General features: G+C 40.6%; 1 protein-coding gene across 1 annotated transcript; it reads left to right on the forward strand.

Annotated features, from left to right (window-relative positions):
* wdr12 (WD repeat domain 12) lies at positions 1 to 21316 on the forward strand. The gene is made up of 13 exons (XM_063050031.1): positions 1 to 122; positions 2000 to 2094; positions 4132 to 4226; positions 4395 to 4501; positions 6630 to 6745; positions 10705 to 10859; positions 11694 to 11739; positions 12490 to 12575; positions 15294 to 15434; positions 16175 to 16280; positions 16924 to 17056; positions 17543 to 17615; positions 18328 to 21316. Exons 1-13 carry the CDS (start codon positions 82 to 84, stop codon positions 18403 to 18405), a joined length of 1272 nt encoding a protein of 423 aa, XP_062906101.1. The 5' UTR covers positions 1 to 81; the 3' UTR covers positions 18406 to 21316.
* The last annotated feature ends 1981 nt before the right edge of the window (positions 21317 to 23297 follow it).

The following is a 23297-nucleotide window of genomic DNA, read 5'->3' on the forward strand; positions in this document are numbered from 1 at the left end:
CTGGCGCACCACGTGCAGCCGATTGTCTGTGACACCGGCGGTCAATGCGCATGCGTTACCGCGTCTCACGCTTGCTCCGCCATGGCTCAGGTGCAGGTACGGTTCCACACTGCTGACAAGAGGTGAGGAGACTCCCGCACGCCCTTCTCCCCAACATCCAGGCCCCCTCCCCGACATGACCCAGCACCGGCGGCCTGGCTGCTCTGACACTCCGACCGCTAGAGACTGGCTATCAGGCCCCGAGCCACCTGGTACCCGCTGCTGCTCTGGTCTATGTTCCTGTGCCCTCTCCCCTCTTCTCACCCTTTCATGCTCCAATCCCCGGACCCCCTAACTCCCAGTGTTCCTCCATTCGCGGTGTGCCCTCATCCCCTCCATTCGACCCCAGTGTTGCTTCTGGTCCTTACCCACCTCACCACAGCACCATCCCCCTCCCCAGTTTCCCCTGGCTTTCCCATCAGTTATATGTTCTCCTTCGTCTACATCCTCCAACTCCGCACTCCGCTCCTCCCACCCTGATCCAAATATATGGAGGCACGAAATTAGAAGCGTTTGATTTCATAAGAGCAGAGAGACTAAGATGCGTTGTTTTTTTTTAAATCCTCCTAATTAGAGATGTCGAAACCAATAACTCCTAAACTGAGTTGGTAATGAGAGCACTGTTTACTTATTTAAATTGGATCAGTACTTGGAAGGTGAAAAAAAAAGGGAATAAAATAAGACCAGGGGAGTGAGACAGATTCTGTGTCAAATGATCACTGCCCATACTGTACTGTTTGATAATTTAGTGAAATAGATCATTACAAGAAGAATCTCATTAGTGGAATGTCATTGACTCATGGGATTCTGCAGATACTGGAAATTTTGAGTAACACTCAGACTGCTGGAGGAACTCCACAGGTCAGACAGCATCTATGGTGGGGAATAAATAGTCAACGATTCGGGACGCAGTCTTTCCAGTCCTGATAAAGTGTCTCAGCTTGAAATATTGACTGTTTATTCCCCTCCGTTGTTGCTGCCTGATTTGCTGAGTTTCTTCAGCATTTTGAGTGTGTTGTAGTGGAATTTCATTGGTGCCTTTAGCTGTCAGTACAGTTGTTTGTATAATTGATTGTGTGCCTTGCTCACTTGTGGGTGTCACAGTGGGTGAGAGTTTTGAGTTATCAGTCAGTATCCCTTAAACACTAGGGATGGCAAGGTAGTGTAGCGGTTAATGTAACACATTTTACAGTGCCAGTGATTGGAAGAGCAGGGTGAAATTCCAGTCACACTCTGTAAGGAGTTTGTCCGTCCTCCCGGTGGATTTCTTCCCAAAATACCTATGGGTTAGGGTTAGTAATTTGTGGACATGCTCTGTTAGTGCAGAAGCATGACACTTGCAGGTTGGTCCCCAGCACATCTTTGGTCTGTGTTGGTTATTGTTGCAAACGACGCATTTTACTGTATGTTTCAATGTATGTGTGACAAATAAAGCTGATCTCTAACTATAAACACACTGATTGTATCTTGACTCTGCTGGCTTCTTTATAGCCAATTCCAGATAACAATCATTCACTATTAAATAAAAACCTTTCCCCTCAAATCACTTTCTCTCACATTAAATTTATGTCCTCTGGATTTTGATATCCTTGCCCTGGGAAAAAGATACTGCTTATGCTCCTTAGAATTTTGTGTATTTCCATTGGATAACCTGTCAGCTTCCTTTGCTCGAGGGATAACAAACCTAGTTCATCCAATCTTTCCCCATTTTAAAGTCCTCCAATCCAGGGAGCATCCTGTTGAATCTCTTCTACACCGTCACCAGTGTATGAAGGCAAGTGGGCTATGTGGATTCTTCACCACTCTATCTCTTTGTATTCCCACATTTTAGGGATTGTGGACTTAATCCCCAATGTCTTCAACATTCCTTAGTATTTGTCTTTGTTTTTAGGGATCAAAATGTGAGGGAGTCTATAATTAAAAATGATTGTGACTTTCTGCTATGTTTTCTTGCTTACAGATATGAAGTAGATGACATACCATTTTCTGTGCCAGCTGCATCTGAAGTTCCTGACCTCAGTAAAATCATCAATAAGCTACTAGAAGCTAAACATGGTGAGTTTAAGCTGTACACAAATTTTGGGCATTTGTTCTAATTGGTGTCTGTCAACCAGCACTTGTTGAGATCAGTACTCCAAATAAAAACATTGCTAGAGGCAGTCAGTGGGTCAGGCAGCAATAGTGGGGTTGCTCAAATTTCTGCTGGGCATCCTTGGAGCAAAGTAGGGGTCAAATATAGAAATCAGAATCAAGAATGGAATTGAGAATTAAATCAGTGGAAGCTCAATGGCCTGCTGGGGACTGAATAGAGGTATTCTGCACAGATGTGGGCTGAACGGCCTGTTCTTGTGTTGTACAGTTCAATATTCCAAAGTCTTTTTCCATGAAATGGTGTGAAAATGTATTCTGTTTGGATTTGAATCCTTTGCTTATTTGTAGAAGGTGCTAGTCCTTTGATATGCAATTACAGTGGATATGCAGCTGTTCTGATGTGTAGAAAATTATTTTAAAATCCGTTATGTGTTTTTTCATTCAGCTCAGACTATTAGCATATGTGTTTGCTAACAACAGAGACACTGCACGTGTGTTCAGGGCCACAAGAAAACCCTTTATTAGAACTGGCACAAGTGCACTACAGAAAGGAAAACAAAAAGTATACAGTAGTTACGCACACAAAATGCTGGTGGAACGCAGCAGGCTAGACAGCATCTATAGGAAGAAGCACAGTCAACGTTTCGGGCCGAGACTCTTTGTCAGGACTAACTGAAAGAAGAAATAGTAAGAGATTTGAAAGGTGGGGTGAGGGTGGAAAGATCTGAAATGATAGGAGAAGACAGTAGGGGGAGGGATACAGCTAAGAGCTGGAAAATTGATTGGCAAAAGGGTTACAAGGCTGGAGAAGGGGGAGGATCATGGGACAGGAGGCCTAGGGAGAAAGGAAGGGGGAGGGGAGCCCAGAGGAAAATGGAGAACAGGCAAGGAGTTATCGTGAGAGGGACAGAGAGAGAAAAAAGGAAAAAATAATTAATAAATAAATAAGTGACGGGTGGAGTAAGAAGGGGGCGAGGGGCATTAACAGAAGTTAGAGAAGTCAGTGTTCATTCCATCAGGTTGGAGGCTACCCAGACGGAATATTACTATCTCTTCTTTCAGTTAGTCCTGACGAAGGGTCTCGGCCCAAAACATCGACTGCGCTGCTTCCTATGGATGCTGTCTGGCCTGCTGTGTTCCACCAGCATTTTGTGTGTGTTGCTTGAATTTCCTGCATCTGCAGATTTCCTGGTGTTTGTGTTTTTAAGTATACAGTAGTAGCAGTACAGAAATCAAAATAATAATCACCATCCACAAAGCAAGCCAATCTCTGTAATGTCAGATGGGAGCTACAGATGTGGCAATCTTACACACAACCTGTTTTCTCTCTCTCTAACTAACTTGATGTACTTGCCCCTATCTTCTTAGCACAAACATCGACTGTGACCTAGCCTAAGACAAAACTCTCCCACTTTTAAAACGTCACTTTTTATACCCTTCAAAACCCCTTACACTAGTACTTTTCCATCCCTGCTGCACCCTATTATCTCTTATGAACTCTAGTGCAGACAAATGTTTTTCAAAACTTAGTTGTGAACTGGTTCTCTTGTACTTCCTCCAAGCTAAAACCATTTTGTCTTACAGACTTCCATATTATTTTAGCATATACCAAGGAGAAATCACATTTAACTCTGCTTAACATCTGATATTGAAAAGGTACCAGATAAATTTCTCAGATTTCTGTGAGGAATGGAATGGAAAATGTGAAGAAAATGTTTAGAGAGTTAGGTTGAGAAAACGGAACAAAATGTTACAGTGTACTTGGCCATGCTACAGTATGTACAGTTCACCAGAGGCATAGGAGGAAAGGGATTATGCCTCAAGGGCTTCCACTTAACTTCGACAAACTCCACAAGTTTGACTTGTGTGATTCTCCATGTGAGATTAGAGCTGAATAATATGTAGCGACAATTCGTAGCATTGTACTGGTATTAGGCATGATGAGTGTATGTTTTCTGCTAGAATCTGGAAAGTAAATTACAGTTATCTCTTGCCTTGCAGTTAATCACAAGCATGCAGACTTTGATTTCCTCATCAAAGGCCAGTTCCTACGGGTGCCATTGGGTAAACACATGGAATTGGAGAACATTTCAACAGTAAGTCATCACATAAGATATTGATGAACCTTAGTAATGCAGTGATCATTATCGATAGAATTACAGGGTAAAATTGAAACCAAAATTGATGTTTGAAGGATATGTTTTTTTTTCTTTTGTTGACTAAATTGAAGTAAAGAACACTAATGCTTTTTCTTACTGTACTAGGAAGAGGTGGTTGAGATTGAATATGTAGAACGATACAGTGCTCCTCAGCCAGAAGAGTGTTTCTTCCATGATGACTGGGTCAGTGCCGTGGAGGCACAAGTTGATTGGTAAGAAAAGGGAAGATTAAAACTGTTTGGCATTCAAATGGCTGGCAAAAAATGGTTCTAACACAAGATGCAGAAGATCCAAACAATTTTTTTTTAACTTCAAGCTAGAGTCAGCAACTGCTGAATTCCATGAGTGCTTAAATTTTGTTAGGCAAATAGGCTATTTGTCATTTTAGTCGAGCATTTTGAAAAAAATTATCATAGTTTAGTGACACACATCAAAGTTGTTTGTGAACGCAGCAGGCCAGGCAGCATCTCTAGGAAGAGGTACAGTCGACGTTTCAGGCCGAGACCCTTCGTCAGGACCAACTGAAGAAAGAGCTAGCAAGAGATTTAAAAGTTGGAGGGGGAGGGGGGGAAGCCCAGAGGATGGGCAAGGGGTATAGTCAGAGGGACAGAGAGAGAAAAAGGAGAGTGAGTGAAAGTGTTTGTATATAAATAACGGATGGGGTACGAGGGGGAGGCGGGGCATCAGCGGAAACCAGAGAAGTCAATGTCCACGCCATCAGGCCAGAGGCTACCCAGATGGAACACAAGGTGCCATTCCTCCAACCTCAGTGCAGCCCCATCTCCACAGCAGAGGAGGCCGTGGACAGACACGTCAGTATGGGAATGGGACGTGGAATCTCCCTGAGCCTCCTGTCCCATGATCCTCTCATATCCCTTTTGCCAATCACCTGTCCAGCTCTTGGCTCCATCCCTCCCCCTCCTGTCTTCTCCTATCATTTTGGATCTCCCCCTCCCCCTCCCACTTTTAAATCTCTTGCTAGCTCTTCCTTCAGTTAGTCCTGATGAAGGGTCTCAGCCTGAAACGTCGACTGCACCTCTTCCTATAGATGCTGCCTGGCCTGCTGCGTTCACCAGCAACTTTGATGTGTGTTGCTTGAATTTCCAGCATCTGCAGAATTCCTCATGTTCATAGTTTAGTGTGTCTCTTGCAATATAGTGCAATCATTGACTCCTAGTGCATGTAAAAACAATGATCGATCAAAATTGCTTTCTTTACAAAATATTTTGGAAAAGATTCTCTTCAATTTTAAATTGATCAGTACCAATTGGATAATTTTTGAATTGATTCTGTACTTTTTGTTTATTTTTTTCTTTATGTACTGTAGAAAATCTTACGGACTGTTGGTTCCTTCTTGCACATTCCCTTGAGATTGAGAATGACTTGTTTCCACTGAGAAGTAGGAACTATCTGGACATGATTTCTTTTTAAAAGCACATTGCAATTGCACATGAACTATCGCACATCTTGACGATGCCCAATGGCAAGGAGGTCCAAGGCATTGACCTCATAGGACAACTAGCTCATAATAGACACAGATATACTTGATCACCCACAATCTTGCATCCATGTTCCTTAGCAACCACCCACCCTGATCCCCTCTCTTGTCCTCTTTGCCTTGAACTCTTCCCTTATTCTCCTCTTCCTGATCGTCTCACTCAATCTCACCACCTCTTGCAGTCTCTCAACCCATCTCAGTTCCCCCTTCACATACCATATTTATGTCAAGCAATTCCCTTTACTTCCCCTCTCGATTTCCACACTCAGTCTGCCCCTGTGAACTCTGATCTGTAACTGCCGGTTTCTCGTTCTCTCCCAGACTGAGGCCACCTGCTGATACCTGTAGTTTGCTTACTTCAGGAACCACTCCCAGCTGTCAATTGCTGAGAATCCTGAAGCTTTGGACTGGCCAAGAACCCACAAACTTCTCCAGAAAAACTGTAGCCCTCCTCGTGTTGCCCAATTTTGGTGGCATTTGTTATCTTCCAGTAGAGATGGGTACATACTCATCTTCCAGGAGTAGGGTGTCTCACTTGGCCTTCTCCCTTTAGTTTATCTAGCAGAAACAATGACTAAAGTTGGGTACCCATTCACAGTTCTTTATGTTCTTTGGACTGCTCTCCTGCACTCCCTTTAAAAGAGCACTATTATTACAGAAACATTTCTAATGGGAGGAGAGTCCATAATTTGTGTTAGCATGTGCAAGTAATTTGATGTTAATTTTTTTTTATAACTTACCTGTAATAATCACTTCTTGGAGACATTTCCTTTATCAGTTCCTTGCCTGTAGTAGAGTGGCAATACTTAAAGTATTAATGTGGTTAATTTGTGTTCTCCCAGGATTCTCACAGGTTCATATGATAAAACTGCTCGTATCTGGACATTGGATGGTCGACCACTTGTGGCTCTTTCCGGACATACTGAAGTAGTCAAAGATGTGGCATGGATAAAGAAAAGTGAGTTTTTGATTGTCTTGTCACAGGCATTTACAACCCAGTTCTGTCCTATTTCTGCGTGTACTACAGTTTGCAGGTTTTCTCTTTTTTTTAGCACAGTCATGAAGCTAGAATATTGCGTTTACTCTAAATAGGGTATCTTTAGCTGTGTATAATTCACTAGGAGTCTCATGTGGATCTGTTAAATATTTTAACGGTTTAAATTTTAGATGCCCATTTTTTGTGATTGGTAAAATTTCTTAATGCAACAGAATATAGTTCTGTACTTCTGCACCTGAGCAGCTGCCCAGCCTGCAAATCCTGTGGTTATATTTATACAGGGTAATATGAGGAATAGTCATTGCATGTTTAGTTTTATTTCTTATGCTGTTAGAACTCCTCTAGATTTAAGAACAAAATGTGTTTAGCTAAATTATTTATAACGTTTAGGATCTGTGAAGTACATAAGATTTTACATTGACCGTAAGACATAGTAGCAGAATTAGGCCTTCTGGTCCATTGAGTCTGCTCTGCCATTCAATCATGGCCGATCCTCCTTTTTTCTCCCAACAACCTGGCCTCCTCAGCTGCATGTGGCAACAGATTCCACAAATTCACCACGCTTTGGCAGAAGAAGTTACTCTACATCTCTGCTTTGGATCCTCTATCCTGAGGCTGTGCCCTCTTGTCCTAGACTCTCCTACCGTTGGAAACACCCTTTCCACATCTACTCTGTCTGGGCCTTTCAACGTTCGAAAGATTTCAATGAGATCCCCCCTCATCCTTGTGAATTCCCACGAGCACAGACCCAGAGCCATCAAACATTCCTCGTATGATAACACTTTCATTCCTGGAATCATCCTTGTGAACATCCCTTGGACCCTCTCCAATGCCAGCACATCTTTTCTAAGATGAAGGGCCCAAAACTATTCATAATACACAAGGTGATGCCTCACCAGTGCTTTATAAAGCCTCAGCATTACATCCTTGCTCTTGTATTCTAGACCTCTTGAAATGAATGCTAACATAGCATTTGCCTTCCTCACCACCGTCTTGATCTGCAAGTTAACCTTTAGGGTGTTCTGAACAGGAATTCCCAAGTCCCTCTGCATCTCAGATTCCTGGATTCTCTCCCTGTTTAGAAATAGTCCGCACATTTATTTCTATTACCGAAGTGCATGACCATGCATTTTCCAACATTGTATTTCATTTGCCACTTTCTTGCCCATTCTCCTAATCTGTCTAAGTCCTTCTGCATCCTACCTGTTTCCTCAACACTACCTGCCCCTCCACCAATCCTCATATCATCTGCAAACTTAGCAACAAAGCCATCTATTCCATCATCTTTTGCTTTTACAATAGCTTTGACGCCTCTTGTCAGCCATGGTTGTACTATTTTACCATTTGAGTATTTCTTCATTTTTGGAATACATATGTCCTACACCTTCCTCATTTTTCCCAGAAACGCATGCCATTACTGCTCTGCTGACATCCCTGCCAGCAGCTCCTTCCAATTTACTTTGGCCAACTCCTCTCTCATACCACTGTAATTTCCCTTATCCCACTGAAATACTGCTGCATCAGACTTTACTTTCTCCCTGTCAAATTTGAAATTGAACACAATCATATTGTGATCACTGGTTCCTATGGGTTCTTTTACCTTAAGCTCCCTAATTGCCTCTGGTTCATTACATAATACCCAATCCAGCATAACTGATCCCCTAGTAGGTTCAACAAAAAAACTGCTCTAAAAAGCTATCCCTTAGGCATTCAACAGACTCACTCTGTTGAGATTCATTACCAACCTGATTTCCCCAATCGACCTGCATGTTAAAATCTCCCGTGACTACCATAACATTGCCCTTTTGACTTGCCTTTCTATTTCCTGTTGTAACCTGTGGTCTACCTCCCAGTCACTGTTGGGAGGCCTGTATGTAACTGCCATCAACGTCCTTTTACCCTTGCAGTTTCTTAACTCAACCCACGTAAATTCAACATCTTCCGATCCTATGTCACATCTTCCTACTGATTTGATGTCATTCTTTACCAGTAGAGCCACACCACCCCTCTGCCTACCTTCCTGTCCCTCTGATATAATGAGCAGCCTTGGACATTCGGCTCCCAACTACAACCATCCTTCAGCCACGATTTAGTGATGGCCACAGTATCATACCTGGCAGTCTGTAAAAGTGCAACAAGATCATTCACCTTATTTCTTATACTACGCACGTTGTCATCACTAAGTACTTCAAAGTTAGGAGTATAATATATAATGTTACCTTCACTTGTCCTTTAGAATGTAAACACCTACATCCAGTGCATTCAAGTTTGTTACCATGTCAATGTTTCCCCTCACCTTATTTCGTGTAAAACAAGACATCAGTGTGAAGGCAGTATCTTGTGTACTGTTGACAAATAGGTTATTAAATTTTGAAGGAATGTTGTCAAGATGATTAAATGTATTAGAATAAAATATATATTATTTTTCCTGTCAAAATCAGCGTGTGCTGCCTGTAATTCGGCATTTTGAAGTACTAATTTTGAGTATGAGATGAGCCTCTCTGCTGACCTAGTTTTAATTTTTTCAGTCTGTGAGCTAGTGTTCCAGTTCTCTTCCAGCGCTGTTGTAAGGAACTGAGCATATCATCTCTTGGTGAGGGAAAGAAAAGTTCAAAGGCATTGTAGATGCAAAATAGTTAGAATTTGACTTGTTACGTACCACGTAACTGGGTTGCCAAACCAGCAGAAATGGATCACTCAGTTGGAGTCTGGATTACTAGAACTAAGAAAGTTTTATTAAAGAAACAAGCAACACAGTAATCGAGAGGATAATAAATGCAACAGTTCAGCAATGATAAACACACATGTGCACAGAATTAAGATAACAGCATCAATCAAGCTCTATCGTTGTCTAGGGGTAAATGACCAAATTTCAAAGTGACACAAAAGTTCAGTCCAATTTAGTTCAGTTTGCAGTAATCGTTGCCATGGCAATGGACAACGTGGGGGGAGAGAGAGAGAGAACAGGAACGACTGATCATTCAGACACGGCTTCCACTCACAGACCGGCGATATTGCTCACAAGCAGCTTTCGGGCAGGTCCTTGGTGATGTCACCTGAGGTCACCGACTGTGACCCCTCCTCCAGATGCGGTCGATCCTCTGCAGTGAACCCGGCACCCAAGCGAGGGTGGACACACACCGGGTTCCCGCTGATCGTACCTTTCCACCCTGTGCATTTATGGCCCGGTACTTCCCACCGACTCGTGAGAGGCGCACCGCTTCCAGTGTCTCGTTACCTCGGGTGTCGTGTGTCTCCTGCCTTAGCGAACCTGTCCCTTTTTATCCTCCTGCTGGGGTATCGCCTGTCCATCACTTCAAACAGTTCAGGGTTCAAAGGGGGAGCCGCTCCAGACAGCTCTCTCTCCCGTCCCTTCATTACACATCTCCAGATGCTGCTCCATTGTTCCTTATCTCTCCTTCCCCTGAGGACAGGTGGCAGACCACTGATGCCACTGATGCTAACCCAGGCCAGCAAACATCTTGATTTTATGTGTATTCTCGTCACAGACTATAAGCCCAAAGGTCCAGGTTCAATTACAGATTTATTAAAAACAAAAGCAAGTGTACACTCATTAATGAAAGCAGGACACAACTGTCTTGTTACTCATGGCCTATTGGACAGAAGCAGTATTTTCTTACCTTTGCGTTCTTCACACCAGCAGTTGTTAGATCAATGCCACCATGCCCACTGATGACTGGTCGCTGTGCTGAAAGAAAATTGCTGCTCTATGTGTGATTGACGCTGGTTTATTTTTGAGGCAAAGCCCATCAGGTGGTTACTGTTATCAGATTGACTTTCATTTATGCTATGCACCGGCCCAGCAGATTATTATGTGTGCAGTTAGATGACTATTTGCTGTTCATATGCTTCTCCTGTGTGGCTTCATTTATTTAAGTTATGCGTATTCTTTCTGTTAGGTGGCCCCAGCAGTTTGCTGCTCACTGCATCGCAGGACCAGAGTGTTATTTTATGGGAATGGAACTGTGAAAAGAACAAAGTAAAAGCATTGCACTCTTGTCGAGGACATGCTGCTAGTGTGGAATCGATTGCTGTGGACAACTCCAAAACTAAAGTGAGTTTATCTCTTCTTGAAATTATTTTGGTTTGATAATACTTTTTCTATAAAAGTATAAGGAAGTGGAGAGAGTTGATGTCAGTAAAAAAAGGAAGACTTGCATCACAGTGTGTTCCCTGAAGTAAGGGAGCTAAGAGAATAATAAATCTATGTAGATGTAATACATGGTTCATGACTCAGTCAAGGGAGGCTGACTGTGAAGCTGTTTTGGGCAGGCCAGCGATGAGCAGTGTAGTCACCTCATTGCTGAGGTATGGGGTTTGGACTTGCCCTAGCCAACACAGGGAAGATCGTCCTTTGCTGGTAGCTGACGTCTCCAAGTGTTCACAGACCACTAAAATCGTAAGCCTCTTGCATCACCACTTCCTGGATGTGATGGAAGCTGTTTTCTCCCCATCTCTTTGGTTGTCCACTTCTTCATAGCCCAGAATTAACATCGAAATTGTTACCAGACAGAGACATTATTGTCACATGTACCACGGTAGAGTGGAAAATCGTTTGTTTACATGGCATCTGGACAGATCATTCCATACATATGTGCATCAAGATAGTATTAAAAAAATGAAGAATTCAGTGTTAAAATTGCAGAGCAAGTGGAGCACAGATGACCAAAGTGCAAAGCCTATGACAGATGGAGCTCATATCTATATCAGTTTTGTTTTGAGAAATGTGTTGGCTTCTTAGTCTACATTTGTACCAGGATATGCATGATAGATTTAATAACCTTTCATGACCCTGCAGTTAGTATAATTATGGTGGTATTTTTGTTAATCGCTGTTTTGTGGAATATTTATTTTCATATCTCATTTAATAATGCATTTTTTTTTTTAGTTTTGCAGTGGCTCTTGGGACAAGATGGTGAAGATTTGGTCAACAGGTACTGGATAATTTTGTATGATTTTTGGATTCAAAAATCCAGTACTTTAGATTCAAAGTATTTTTCACAAAATTTTCCAACAACTTCAGCCACTTTCTGAACTCTGTTATTTTGTTCTCCAATCAATCTTAGCCATTTGCAAGGACACAAGTTGCTGACAATCAGCAGTATTTCTTGAGAGACACATTTTGTGCTAAATAGAGTCATGGTATAATTGATGCTATATTGGTGCAATTAAGCTTCAGGGTTTGCCTTAACTTTTCTAGGCCACTGAATTGTCCATATGTCTAAAAATCTGATGCTGTTCAATACTGTTCCATCTACCTCATTCATTGAACTTGAGCTACTCAAAACTCTTGTGAGAATATGCATTTGTAACACTTACGGGTTATTATAATAATGGTCCTTAGGAGCCAAGAGCTCTTGAAAAATTCCATGTGGAGTTGCATATATTAGGAAGTAGGGTAAGCACATCACAGGATGGCTAGTGTTATTTCTCCCCACCATGTGTCTGAAGGACAGTACATCATAACCTGGCTACAGGGATGAATTGGTCACTTCTATGTGCCACTGCCAGTACAATTGAAATTTGCGGTCATACTGTGTAATCCAACATATCCCTTTCTGTTGGTCTTTCTGTTTTACAGGTTACATCAAAATTATTAGTTTCTCATATAAGTAGTTTGTACGTGTAAACCTCGGTTCCCTGCTGCACCAACACCTCATTATCCTGGCTTTGTATTTTATTAGTTCCCAATGAAGATGAAGAAATGGAGGAAGAGTCCGAAGATCGACCGAGGAAGAAACAGAAGACTGAACAACTGGGGTTAACAAGAGTAAGTTGGTTTATGTTGTGACCTATTGGGAATGATGTTTGGACTCTCACAGAAAGTGACATTGTTGTTTTATTCATTAAGGGGATGTGGACCGCAGACTGTGCCAGCATTTAATTTCCTGTCTCTAACTGACTTTGTGAGGGTGATTGTGAGCTGCCGCCTTAATCTGCTGCAGTCTAGAGGTGTGGACGTACCAATGCTGCTGTGAGGGAGGGTTTTCCGGATTTAGACCCAGCGATGTTGAAGGAACAGTGATATTTTTCTAAGTCAGAATGGTACATGGTTTGGAGGGCAACGTCCAGGTGGGATGGTCCCATACTTTTGCTGCCCTTGTCCTTTTATCTGGTAGATTTTGTAGATTTGGAAGTTTTTGTCCAAGGAGTTTTGGTGAGTTGCTGCAGTGCATCCTGTAGCTGGTGCAAACTCCTGCTTTGCATTGGAATGAGTGACAGGTGGTGGATGACTAGGGCAGGGTTTCCCAACCTAGAGTCCACTTGCTTAATGGTATTAGTTCATGGCATAATAAAGGTTGGGAACCCCTGGACTAGGATGAAACCCATACGGCCTCTGTGAGCAGATTGTTCTTCAGTGCCACTTGATAATGTTATCAATTAGCCCTTCAGTCATTGGCTGGTAATTGAGACCATTGGGATGGTAATTACTGGATTGGATTTGCCTTGATGTTTGTGTCCAAGCCATACCTGGGCAATATACCACACAGTCAGGTAGATGCCATTCACAAATTGTATCAAATTCTTCCTGTGCTTTTCATGTATAGCTGTCGTGTAAAGCATGGGTGTTTGCACATTTTAAGAGGTTGCATTGCTTGAAATTACAACACACAGTTTTTAAATCCTGCTTTGTAAAATAGAATAATGTTTGTATAGGTTAAGTTTATGTAAAACAGTCAGGTCAGTTAAGCCATGACATGGTTTTCATACAGTAAGTATATGTAATCTCTTGGGAAGATAAGATGTAGTGTGGGGTTGAGTGCACAAGTCATCTGCAAGAAGTGTTAAAAGCTCCAGGTAAAAACACTAATAACATGGGTACTATCAAATGATCAGTGAAGAAAATAAAAGCTCTAGTGAATTCTTTTTCCTTTCTCCAAAAATCAATATTGTTTCTCACATAGGTTGTTTTTAAATGTGCTTTATAAGTACGTTTGACTTGACTTGACAATAGGGATTAAGATAGAGTTATACATTAGTTGGCTGGCCTCCAATTGAAGTGGCAGCTGATAGCTCTTTGTGCTATTCCTGGATGGCAGAGCCAGACCAGCTGGTCTGCACTGGCTGAATGAGGACAGCTCATCTAACATCATCTTGCTGGCATTACTCTACTTCTAAAATGCAGGAAGGTTAGCTGAGTTGGCAGTGGAATTAGTCCCAGCAGGTTGTCCCCATGTAGCCACTTGATTTGCTGCTATCATTATTGATTGCTCTGTTGCACCATCTGTCTCACTTCAGCAATTGCAGGGGGTGGCTGTCTGCAGCCTGAACCCCTCATGACCCTTTAGCTAGCCTTGATCTCCTAACTGGTGCTCTTATTTGGAAAGGTAAGGCCAGCTCCTAGTTGTCATTGTTGCTTTTACTCTCACTTCTTGCCAGTGTATCCAGGGATGCTGGATCAGCTGATAAACCTTGGAGTAAATAATAAGATTGCGAACCATCCAAATATAACATAAGCATACAATGTAACAAAACAGTTACACTGTGTAAGAACTGTTGGTAATGTGCTGACTTGTTACATTTTTAAAATTGTTTGAATTGGACCTGAATATCTGAATCTAGTTCATGGGCAATTTGAATCCGATATGTAACCAGATTAAACCTCATGACCATGGGTTTCTCCTGGGTGCTTCAGTTTCTGTCCATATTTCACGAGGGTTAGTGAGTTGCAACATGGGGGCACTTGCCCCATGGGGTGTCCCCAGCACAATCTTTGGATTTTGTTGGTAGTTGACACAAACAATGCATTTCACTGTTTCAATATACGGGTGACAAATAAAGTGAATCTTTAAAGATCTTTATATTTGAATAACCTTCATTGCCTTTATTTTTGACCTTAGTCATTGTTTCCAAATTGCCGAATTTCAGAATGGGAGGAAACACGTGGTTATAGAGAAAATGTACAAACGCCTTACAGACAATCGTTTTACAGCACCAGCAATCACTGATTGAATACCAATCGGTGATCACAGTGCTGTAAAGTGATTGATCTAACTACTGCACTACCGTCTGCCCTATATCGTAGTATCTAGCCGTCATGTATCTTTACCATTCAGATTAATTGAAATGGAGCACAATGCTAGTTTAAAAGCACAAAAGCCTTCTGGTTACATATTGGATTAAAATCAGCCATAAAGCAGATTCAGTTATTTAAGTTAAATTTGAGCAAACATTTTTAAAAATGTAACAAGTTTTAGAAATTTCAGTTTGCTTGACATGTAACTTAGTGATTATTATCATGCAGTACTTCACTCATAAGTTAGAAAAACTTCACGGTCAGTGAATAGAGCCCATGTGACTTCCATTGCTTACTTTACCTGCTGAGATCTTAATTTAAGGAGGGAGAAAAATGTACAATTACCCTTTTAAGATCACTTCATCAAAATGAAGATGGTTGTGAGTGGAGAATTAATTAGGGAAGTCTTTGGGAATGCAAGTCAAACTGGGTGGATATTTGATTTGTTAAATTGGATATCTCCTTCCACAGACTCCCATGATGACACTGTCCGGTCACACTGAAGCGGTTTCTTCAGTCCTCTGGTCTGATACTGAGGAACTATGTAGTGCATCGTGGGATCACACCATAAAGATATGGGATGCTGGGACAGGAGCCCAGAAATGTTCCCTGGTGAGTGAGTAGCTTAAATTCTGGAATTAAGTACTTAAATTGGCCTAACAAATTAATTTTCTCAGGTAACGGTACAAGTGTTGTGTATAATGGTGTGCCTTTGGTTCAGTTGTGTGCAATATTTCTCCCTTGCTCAATATGGATTTTACACGAATTCTAATTTGTTCTTAAACTGCCTGGATCAGATCTTTTGTGTTGGGAAATGGAAGAACAATTCTTTCTTGGTGCTTTTAATTAATTTAGTACGTCATTATTGAAACAAAGCAGAGTAAGTCACACACTTTGGGGTAGTTTTCAGTTAAAAGTTACAGATGCTGAGAAGCTTCTTATGTTTATGATTAAAACCACCAGTTTTGATTCCCCTGCTGTTCTTTGGAGTGAAATCTTGACCATACCTGTGCTAAACTCTCAGGTTTTTCCTTCAGAGAAAGTTAATAATACTCTTTCATCATCTGTTTGTGCATTAGTCATTAGTTGCATTTTTCTTCGTTAATACAGTGGCCCATTACAGGTAACTTCTGTTAATAAAATTACTTGTGTGTTGTTAAATCCTTCTCATCTTTTTTTTTCCTTCTTCCAACGCCTTTCATTTGGACAATTTATGGCATATTGTAAAAATAGAATGAATAGATCATCTCTTCCTAGCTAGCTAAATCACTTATGGTATGCTAAGTATCTGATGAGATGTGTTACTCCTGTGCATTCTGAAACAACTTGTTTTCCTTCTCTGTCTTCTGCAGACGGGGAATAAAGTGTTCAACTGCATCTCTTATTCTCCTCTGTGTAAAAGGCTGGCCACTGGCAGCACAGACAGGCACATCAGACTGTGGGACCCACGCTCAAAAGGTAATATACAGTGGGGTTGTCATGCATGATGTTGATCTACTAACTATACAAAGTATGCTTGCATGGACGTTGAATATGTTTGTGGGTTATTCAGCAAGACAATAAAACCATAGCTCTCAGATTGAATGCAACATGTTCTATTCCAAAATAGTTTGAAGTTTGTGACGTTACATCAGGATACCATTCAATGACTGAAACATCAGCAATTCATTTCCACCACAGGTGCTGCTTGAGCCTTTGAGTCCCTCCAGTAGATTTCAGCGCGGGCAGTCACTTGTCTCTTCTTCCAGATAGTAGTAAACCTTTGGATCTCCATACCCTTGAGGATTATAGAGACTCAGTTGCTGAGTAGATTGAGATTTTTGGTTATCAGTGGAATTGAAGGGTAGCTTGTTAATGCAGAAAAGTGGGTCTGAGACAGAAGGTCAGCTGTGATTGTATTGAATGATCTACTTATTCTTGTTCCTGATTCTACTACACAAAGAACTTGGATTCAGTGATGTTTCTGGTTCTTAGCAATTTAGTGCTACAGACCAGCAAAATTATTCTATGTAAGGAATGTAAGTGTATTAGACCTTGTCTTTCTGGATATATTAAATTGAAAGAGTTTAGTTAATATGAGTAATTGTTTGTTCTCTTTCAGATGGATCTCTAGTTTTGCTTTCTCTAACATCACACAATGGATGGGTAACAGCAGTCCAGTGGTCACCCACGAATGAATATCAGTTGATTTCAGGTTCTTTTGACAAACTGGTCAAGCTTTGGGACACACGAAGGTACCTTGGAAACATCTCTGTTCATAGTGGTTGGAAATGTGCCGAAGCTGATTAGCATGATAGTTTCATCTCCCCACTCTTTCTACTACTGAAAAAACTTTAAAATGAATAACTTCTCCCAGATCAACAAAATATAATTTCTTTGTGGCAGTAACCATCCCAGTCCTTACAATATAAGAAAATATTAAGAGTATATTTGAATGGTGTGAGGTGTTTTTTTAAAGCAAGTTATATTTAATCATCCTGTTACTACAATACTAGTTTTTGTACAATTTATCTTAATGTCTCCTGGGGGGTTCCTGATCTCAGCATTTCTCTAGTTCTAATTTGCTGCCCAACCTGAACTTTATCCAAAAATTCTGAACCAATTTCTTCCACTAGCAATTATACAAAAAGAATCTTTCGGATGGAACACATTTCATTGTACAAGTTCATACCCTACCCTTTGAGATGCACAAAAATAGTTTCACCTCTTTTCTGTTCTAGTTGCAAGGCTCCATTATATGATATGGATGCACATGAAGATAAAGTACTTTGTGTGGACTGGACAGAGACTGGGGTAAGGTTGCTGTGATTGTTATGGTAACTTTTATTATGACTTTGTAATACTATACAGAATTATTGAAATAAGGAATTGCAAATTATATAAAGTAATTCATCAGTGTGGGGAGCATTTTGTGTGTGTCAACTGTAGTTCATTGTTATTTGATATCTTACATTAGGAACCGCTAGTTAGCAATGTAATTGTTAATATTTGGCATGGTGTCTACGAAAATGGGATTTAAGCACGCATTGAATAAACTGGAAATGTCTTATTACCAGTTTACTTTATCCCACACCTAATCTTGTGAAAGCAGTCTGTGGTGCAGATAGAAGCTCACTTTCCCCTTTTTCATTGCTTGGATGAGGTATCTAGTTATTAAATGATAACTGAAGAATTTTTTTTATGTATTTTAAATTGTGAGAGAAATCCAAACAGGGAGGGATAATGGGCATGATCTTAAAAGGAACACCATACAACTTGTTTAGCTTGATGTGGATTGTAATTGCTCACTGAAAACTCTTAAGAGACAGATGTAAGTTGGACCTCACAGCCAATATCTGGGTAACATTTAACAAGATAGCTAATATCTCAACTAACACAAGCTTTTTGCTGAGTTTGATTGTCTTTTAGTATGATAATGCTGAAAGGCTAACTGATGTTCTGAAAGATCTATTCACATCCTCACAGACTAAACCACTTTTTTTTCCCAATTTTCCCCCTTTTCCAGTTGCTGTTAAGCGGTGGAGCAGATAACAAATTATTCCTGTTCCGATATTTGACGCCCACTTCTGGAGATGGAGCATGAGGAAAATAGTAAATAATGGAGGACCAAACCAAGCCAGCACCTGTGGATACCATTGTAATACTACTTCATTTCTCTTAAAGCAGCTTATGACAAATTGAATAAGATCTGTTTGACTGCTGTAACTGGCCTATGTCCTGCTCAGTCTGTCCGTACAACCAACCATGCAAGGATATTTGAGAAATGCCAATGGGACTAAAATGTTTTGAACTAATGTCATTAATCTGTACTCTGAGGAGATAAAAATTGGTTGTTGAGAAGAGGGTAAAAGACGACAAAAGTGTTGAGTAGAGCTGTAGTTTTTTTCATTAATTAATTGAAAACACCCATTTTGTTTTTACATGGAACTTCTAATTTAATATTACTTGCTTAAAGGTACCTGCCTGTTTACCAAACTAAGAAGGTAATCATTTAATTTCCTAAGAACCTAAATGTTCTTTGGTGTTTAGCTACATTGGTGTAACCAGAGAGGAAAGGCTAAATGGAACTGCTTTGGCTGATGGAAATGGTGATGTACTAATGAAGGAAGATTACATTGATTACTGCTATGAACCATACTTAAAGTAGCTGTGTTCATGTGGACACGCTCAGTTCCCATTCTGACTTGAAGAAATGAGCTTTTTTAATGATTTATCTCACCATTTCTCATTCTATTATATCTCACTAATAAATTAAGAGCTATTAATGTTAACTAAATTATACTTTTTTTTTCTTGAATTTCCTAAAACTGGAAACGCCATCCAAAGCCACTTTCTAATTTTTTTTGATTTTTCCGCTACATAATTTTCTCGAAGTCAATGCAGAAGATTATATCAAAATATTCTTGTCAAAAGAACCTTCTTACAATGTTTTATTTGGGGAGCGAGCTGTTAGAAATTGCTCTCCAGATCAGTAGGATATACATAAAGGGATTTAAAAGTTGAAGCAGCCATAATTTTTGTTTTAGTCAAGATAATTACTATGAAATGCTCAGAGCCTTGAAATAAACAAAGATGGTTACAATCGTTCAATTGAAAGATTGAACAGTATACTACTTTTGCTGTAAGAAAGCAAAATCGTGGAAAGACTAAGTCATTATTGTACTGTCTGATGATAATGTACAATTATTTTTTAAAATGCATCGAAAACAATGTTCAGATAAGTTTCCATGCATTAAAAGGCTGGGACCTAGTATTGTCAGGATATGGAATATTTATGCACATCAAGTGCTTAGCACTTTGCAACTCATGGCCAAGGGATTTATACGACAATACTGATAATGGATTTCTTATTTATAAACAATGAATAGACAACGAATTCCATCACAGTAAAAAGTTTTCATTCAATGTATTTTGCCTTTGAGGAACATATTTCAATACTCCAAAAGTGGAAGATTGTAAGTGCTACAGTATTCATTTAGTTTGTAGAATCATCTATTACTAAAACATGACAAAGATACATACTTTTAGTTCTGCTCGCAGAAGGAAAATACTGCTTTAAGAAACTGTTGCATTGAGCCATGTTTCAACAAAATTACATTGTTATTACACACAAATAGCAAATCTGTTTGCATGTGATAGTAGCCACACCCTGGTACACCACTTTCACAGGTGGGTGTAGCTGACATCCTCATATCCTGGTGAGATAGGGACATGCCTGTCCTAGCATATGAAGTCAGCTCTGGTGGACTGGATGGATGAGATCTACAGTGAGATACAATGGTCATGAAGGTAGCTCTACAACACTCCATGGAAAGCAAAGGGCATGACAAGGCACAGAAGAAATCATGATCATCCACTGCAACCAATGAAGACCCTGGTTATGACCATTGTTCATAGCGCTGAACCCAGACTTCCGAGATTAAATGAGTGGAACTACCCTAGTGAAAAAACTTTTCCACTTTAAAACTGACCCTCATAGGTTTCCAGTCATCAGATGTGATGGACAACCATCACCACCATATACTCCAAAAGACTGTAAATCAAATTATATATTACATCCTGTATATATTTAATTAAATCTAATGTAAACTCATTGTAAAGCACATGAAATCACCAGAGAAGCCAATAAAGTTCATATTGTCCATTTAGTATTTGTACAAATTATAAAATCATTGTGCCAGAATATAGCACAATTTTTGGTAGGATATACGTTACTGATCACTTGGCATCCATTGAGTGTGTGCCCGCCTGGAAGCGCTGTGTTACTGGAGGCAACTGAGGAGAGACGGAAATTGACAGCATGGTAGGAGGTGTAGTGTAGGTTTCAATCGGTTGCAGTAAATGTCACTGGATACATAAACTCTTGTCAGCTTCAGGTGTCAACTCTGACATTTCAATGCTGGAAAAGCACTGATCATTTTTCATTTACTTTTACGGGGAATCAGTGGAATAGTTTGTTATCTGAGATCAAGAAAGAGGAGAGTGTTATTGGAAAAGGCCCAGGTGAATATAAGATGGGGGTGAAAATTAGTAGCAAAGTTAATGAAATAGATGTGTTCCACACAAGTACCGAAGGAACACAGAAGTACATAGGTGTCAATGTAGAGGAGAAGGATTTGGGAAATGTTGCTATGGTCTGTTTGGAACAAGGGCCTTTTCATGAAGCCAAATAAGATGTACCTGTGGCCTATGTAAGTGCCCAGTGCTATACCTTTGAAAGTGACAGGAATTAAAAAAAAGAATTTGGTCAAAGTGAGAACAGGTTTGACCAGGCAGAGAAGAATGTTAACAGAAAATAAAACAGGGACCTGCAAAGTACTTCCCATCAGAATGGAGGTACATAGGGACTACTTTAGCTCAAGGTTTATCATGAAAGCTGCCACAAATGAATACAGCCTTTTTTTTTAATACCTGGGGAATAAAGCTGTAAAACTCTAGGCCCAAATCAATATAATGAACTGACCAGCTCTAACAGCAGATGGATGCTCAAATGAGAAGGATACCTAACCCTCTTGTATATTCAGCAATTATGTATATAGTACGAGGGGTGATTGATAAGTTTGTAGCCTAAGGTAGAAGGAGCCAATTTTAAAAAACCTAGCACATTTATTTTTCCTACATTTACACACTTAGTCCAGCGGTTGTGGGGCATACGGATACCTTCTTTGTAGAAGTCGGCGTCTTAGACCTCCAGATGTGGTCCACAGCAGGGGTGATTGATAAGTTCTTGACTTAAAGTAGAAGGAGATAAGGACAAACTTCAAGCTTTTTGCACTTTCATTCAGAGCTGAACTGCAAGTACATGTAACAAGAGCTGTATAACTCACCTCCTTCTACCTTAGGCCACGAACTTATCAATCACCCCTGTTGTGGACCACTTCTACAAAGAAGGGATCCGTATGCTCCACGACCGTTGGACTAAGTGTGTACATGTAGGAGGGGACTATGTTGAAAAATAAATGTGCTAGGTTTTCTAAAATTGACTCCTACTTTAGGCCACGAACATATCAATCACCCCTCATACATCTGTTTGGTCAATTGCTTGCATACACAGTCAGAGCTGCACAGCAGAGAAATACACCCTTCTGCCCAAGTTGATCATGATGCCCACATATGTCAGTCTCATTTGCCTGCAATAGGTTCATATCCCTCTACTCCTCCCTGTCCAAGTACCTGTTCAAATGAAACCAAATGCCAGTACCTGCCCTGTACTTCCAACGGTGACCAAAACTTTAATTTCCTTTGAATACAAGTTCCCTACATTTACCTGTATTACAAATGTGCTGACTTAAGAGTTCTTACTTTCTCACTGTTAAATGTGCCCCCAACTCCTCCCCACTTTCTAAATACTGTTTTCCCTCTAGCTGCGGCCCCAATCTACTTTTGCCACTTCCTGCCGCATACTGTTGAAATTGGCGCTCCCCTAAACCTAAATCTAGGATCATCTTCTTTTTCTGTGATTACTTTAAAATTTAGTGAACTAGGGTTCTTGCTTCCAAAGGGTTCTTCAAGAGACACTTCCATCACTTGCTCATCCTTATTCTCTAAGATCCATTAACACCTCTTCCCAAGTAGAACTCTACACACAGCTTCAAAAACTTCTCAAATGCATTTTACAAATTCCACCCGAGCCACCCTCCTTACATTGAGAAAATCCCAGTCAATACTGGGAAAGTTAAAATCACCTACTGCAGTTTTTAACTACATCTTGTCTTTGTATCTGTTCTTCTAATTCCTGTTACTACTGGACTTATGATATAACCTTATCAAAATAATTGCCCTTTTCTCACTTTCACTGATATTACCTCATTGACTGATTGACATCCACTGACTCCCCTCAGTCTATCCTACCTGGTGTGGAGCAACGCTGACGCATTGCGAGCACCCTATCTACTTAGGAGTCACCCTTGACAGATGCCTTACTTTCAAGAACCACATCAATAAGACAAAGGCAAAAGTGAGCGCACAAAACAACATCCTGAATAAGCTCACTAACACAAAATGGGGAGCAAGCTCGAAAACATTGCGAACCAGTGCACATGCTCTTTGCTATTCCACTGCCCTGCCCTGCATGGGAAAGATCTACTCATGCTATAAAAAGCAAGGATGTAATGTTGAGAGTTTATAAGGCACTGGTGAGGCCTCAGTTGGAGAATTGTGAGCAGTTTTGGGCCCTTTATCTAAGAAACAATCCCCTTGAAATGAATGCTAATGTTGCATTTGCCTTCCTCACCACTGACTCAGTCTGAAAATTGTCTTTTAGGAAATCCTACACAAAGACTTCTAAGTCTGTTTCCACCTCAGATTTTTGTACTTTCCTTCCATTTGGTAAATAGTCTACTCTTATATTTCTTCTATCAAAGTGTATGAACATACTCTTCCCAGCACTATTCTATCTCCCACTTAATTGCCCATCCTCCTAATTTGTCCAGGTCCTTCTGCAGCCTCCCTGCTTCCTCGACACTACCCCCCCCC

Source organism: Mobula hypostoma, chromosome 6 (assembly GCF_963921235.1).
Source record: "Mobula hypostoma chromosome 6, sMobHyp1.1, whole genome shotgun sequence".
Lineage (NCBI taxonomy): Eukaryota > Metazoa > Chordata > Chondrichthyes > Myliobatiformes > Myliobatidae > Mobula > Mobula hypostoma.

What these genes read in the sequence shown, in the direction of transcription:
- wdr12 (XM_063050031.1), top strand. Translation starts at nt 82, where the DNA reads ATGGCTCAGGTGCAGGTACGGTTCCACACTGCTGACAAGAG. An exon ending in GGTGAAGATTTGGTCAACAG is followed by an intron (nt 11,740 to 12,489) that starts GTACTGGATAAT and finishes GTATTTTATTAG; the next exon opens with TTCCCAATGAAGATGAAGAA. An exon ending in AAGCTTTGGGACACACGAAG is followed by an intron (nt 17,057 to 17,542) that starts GTACCTTGGAAA and finishes TTTCTGTTCTAG; the next exon opens with TTGCAAGGCTCCATTATATG.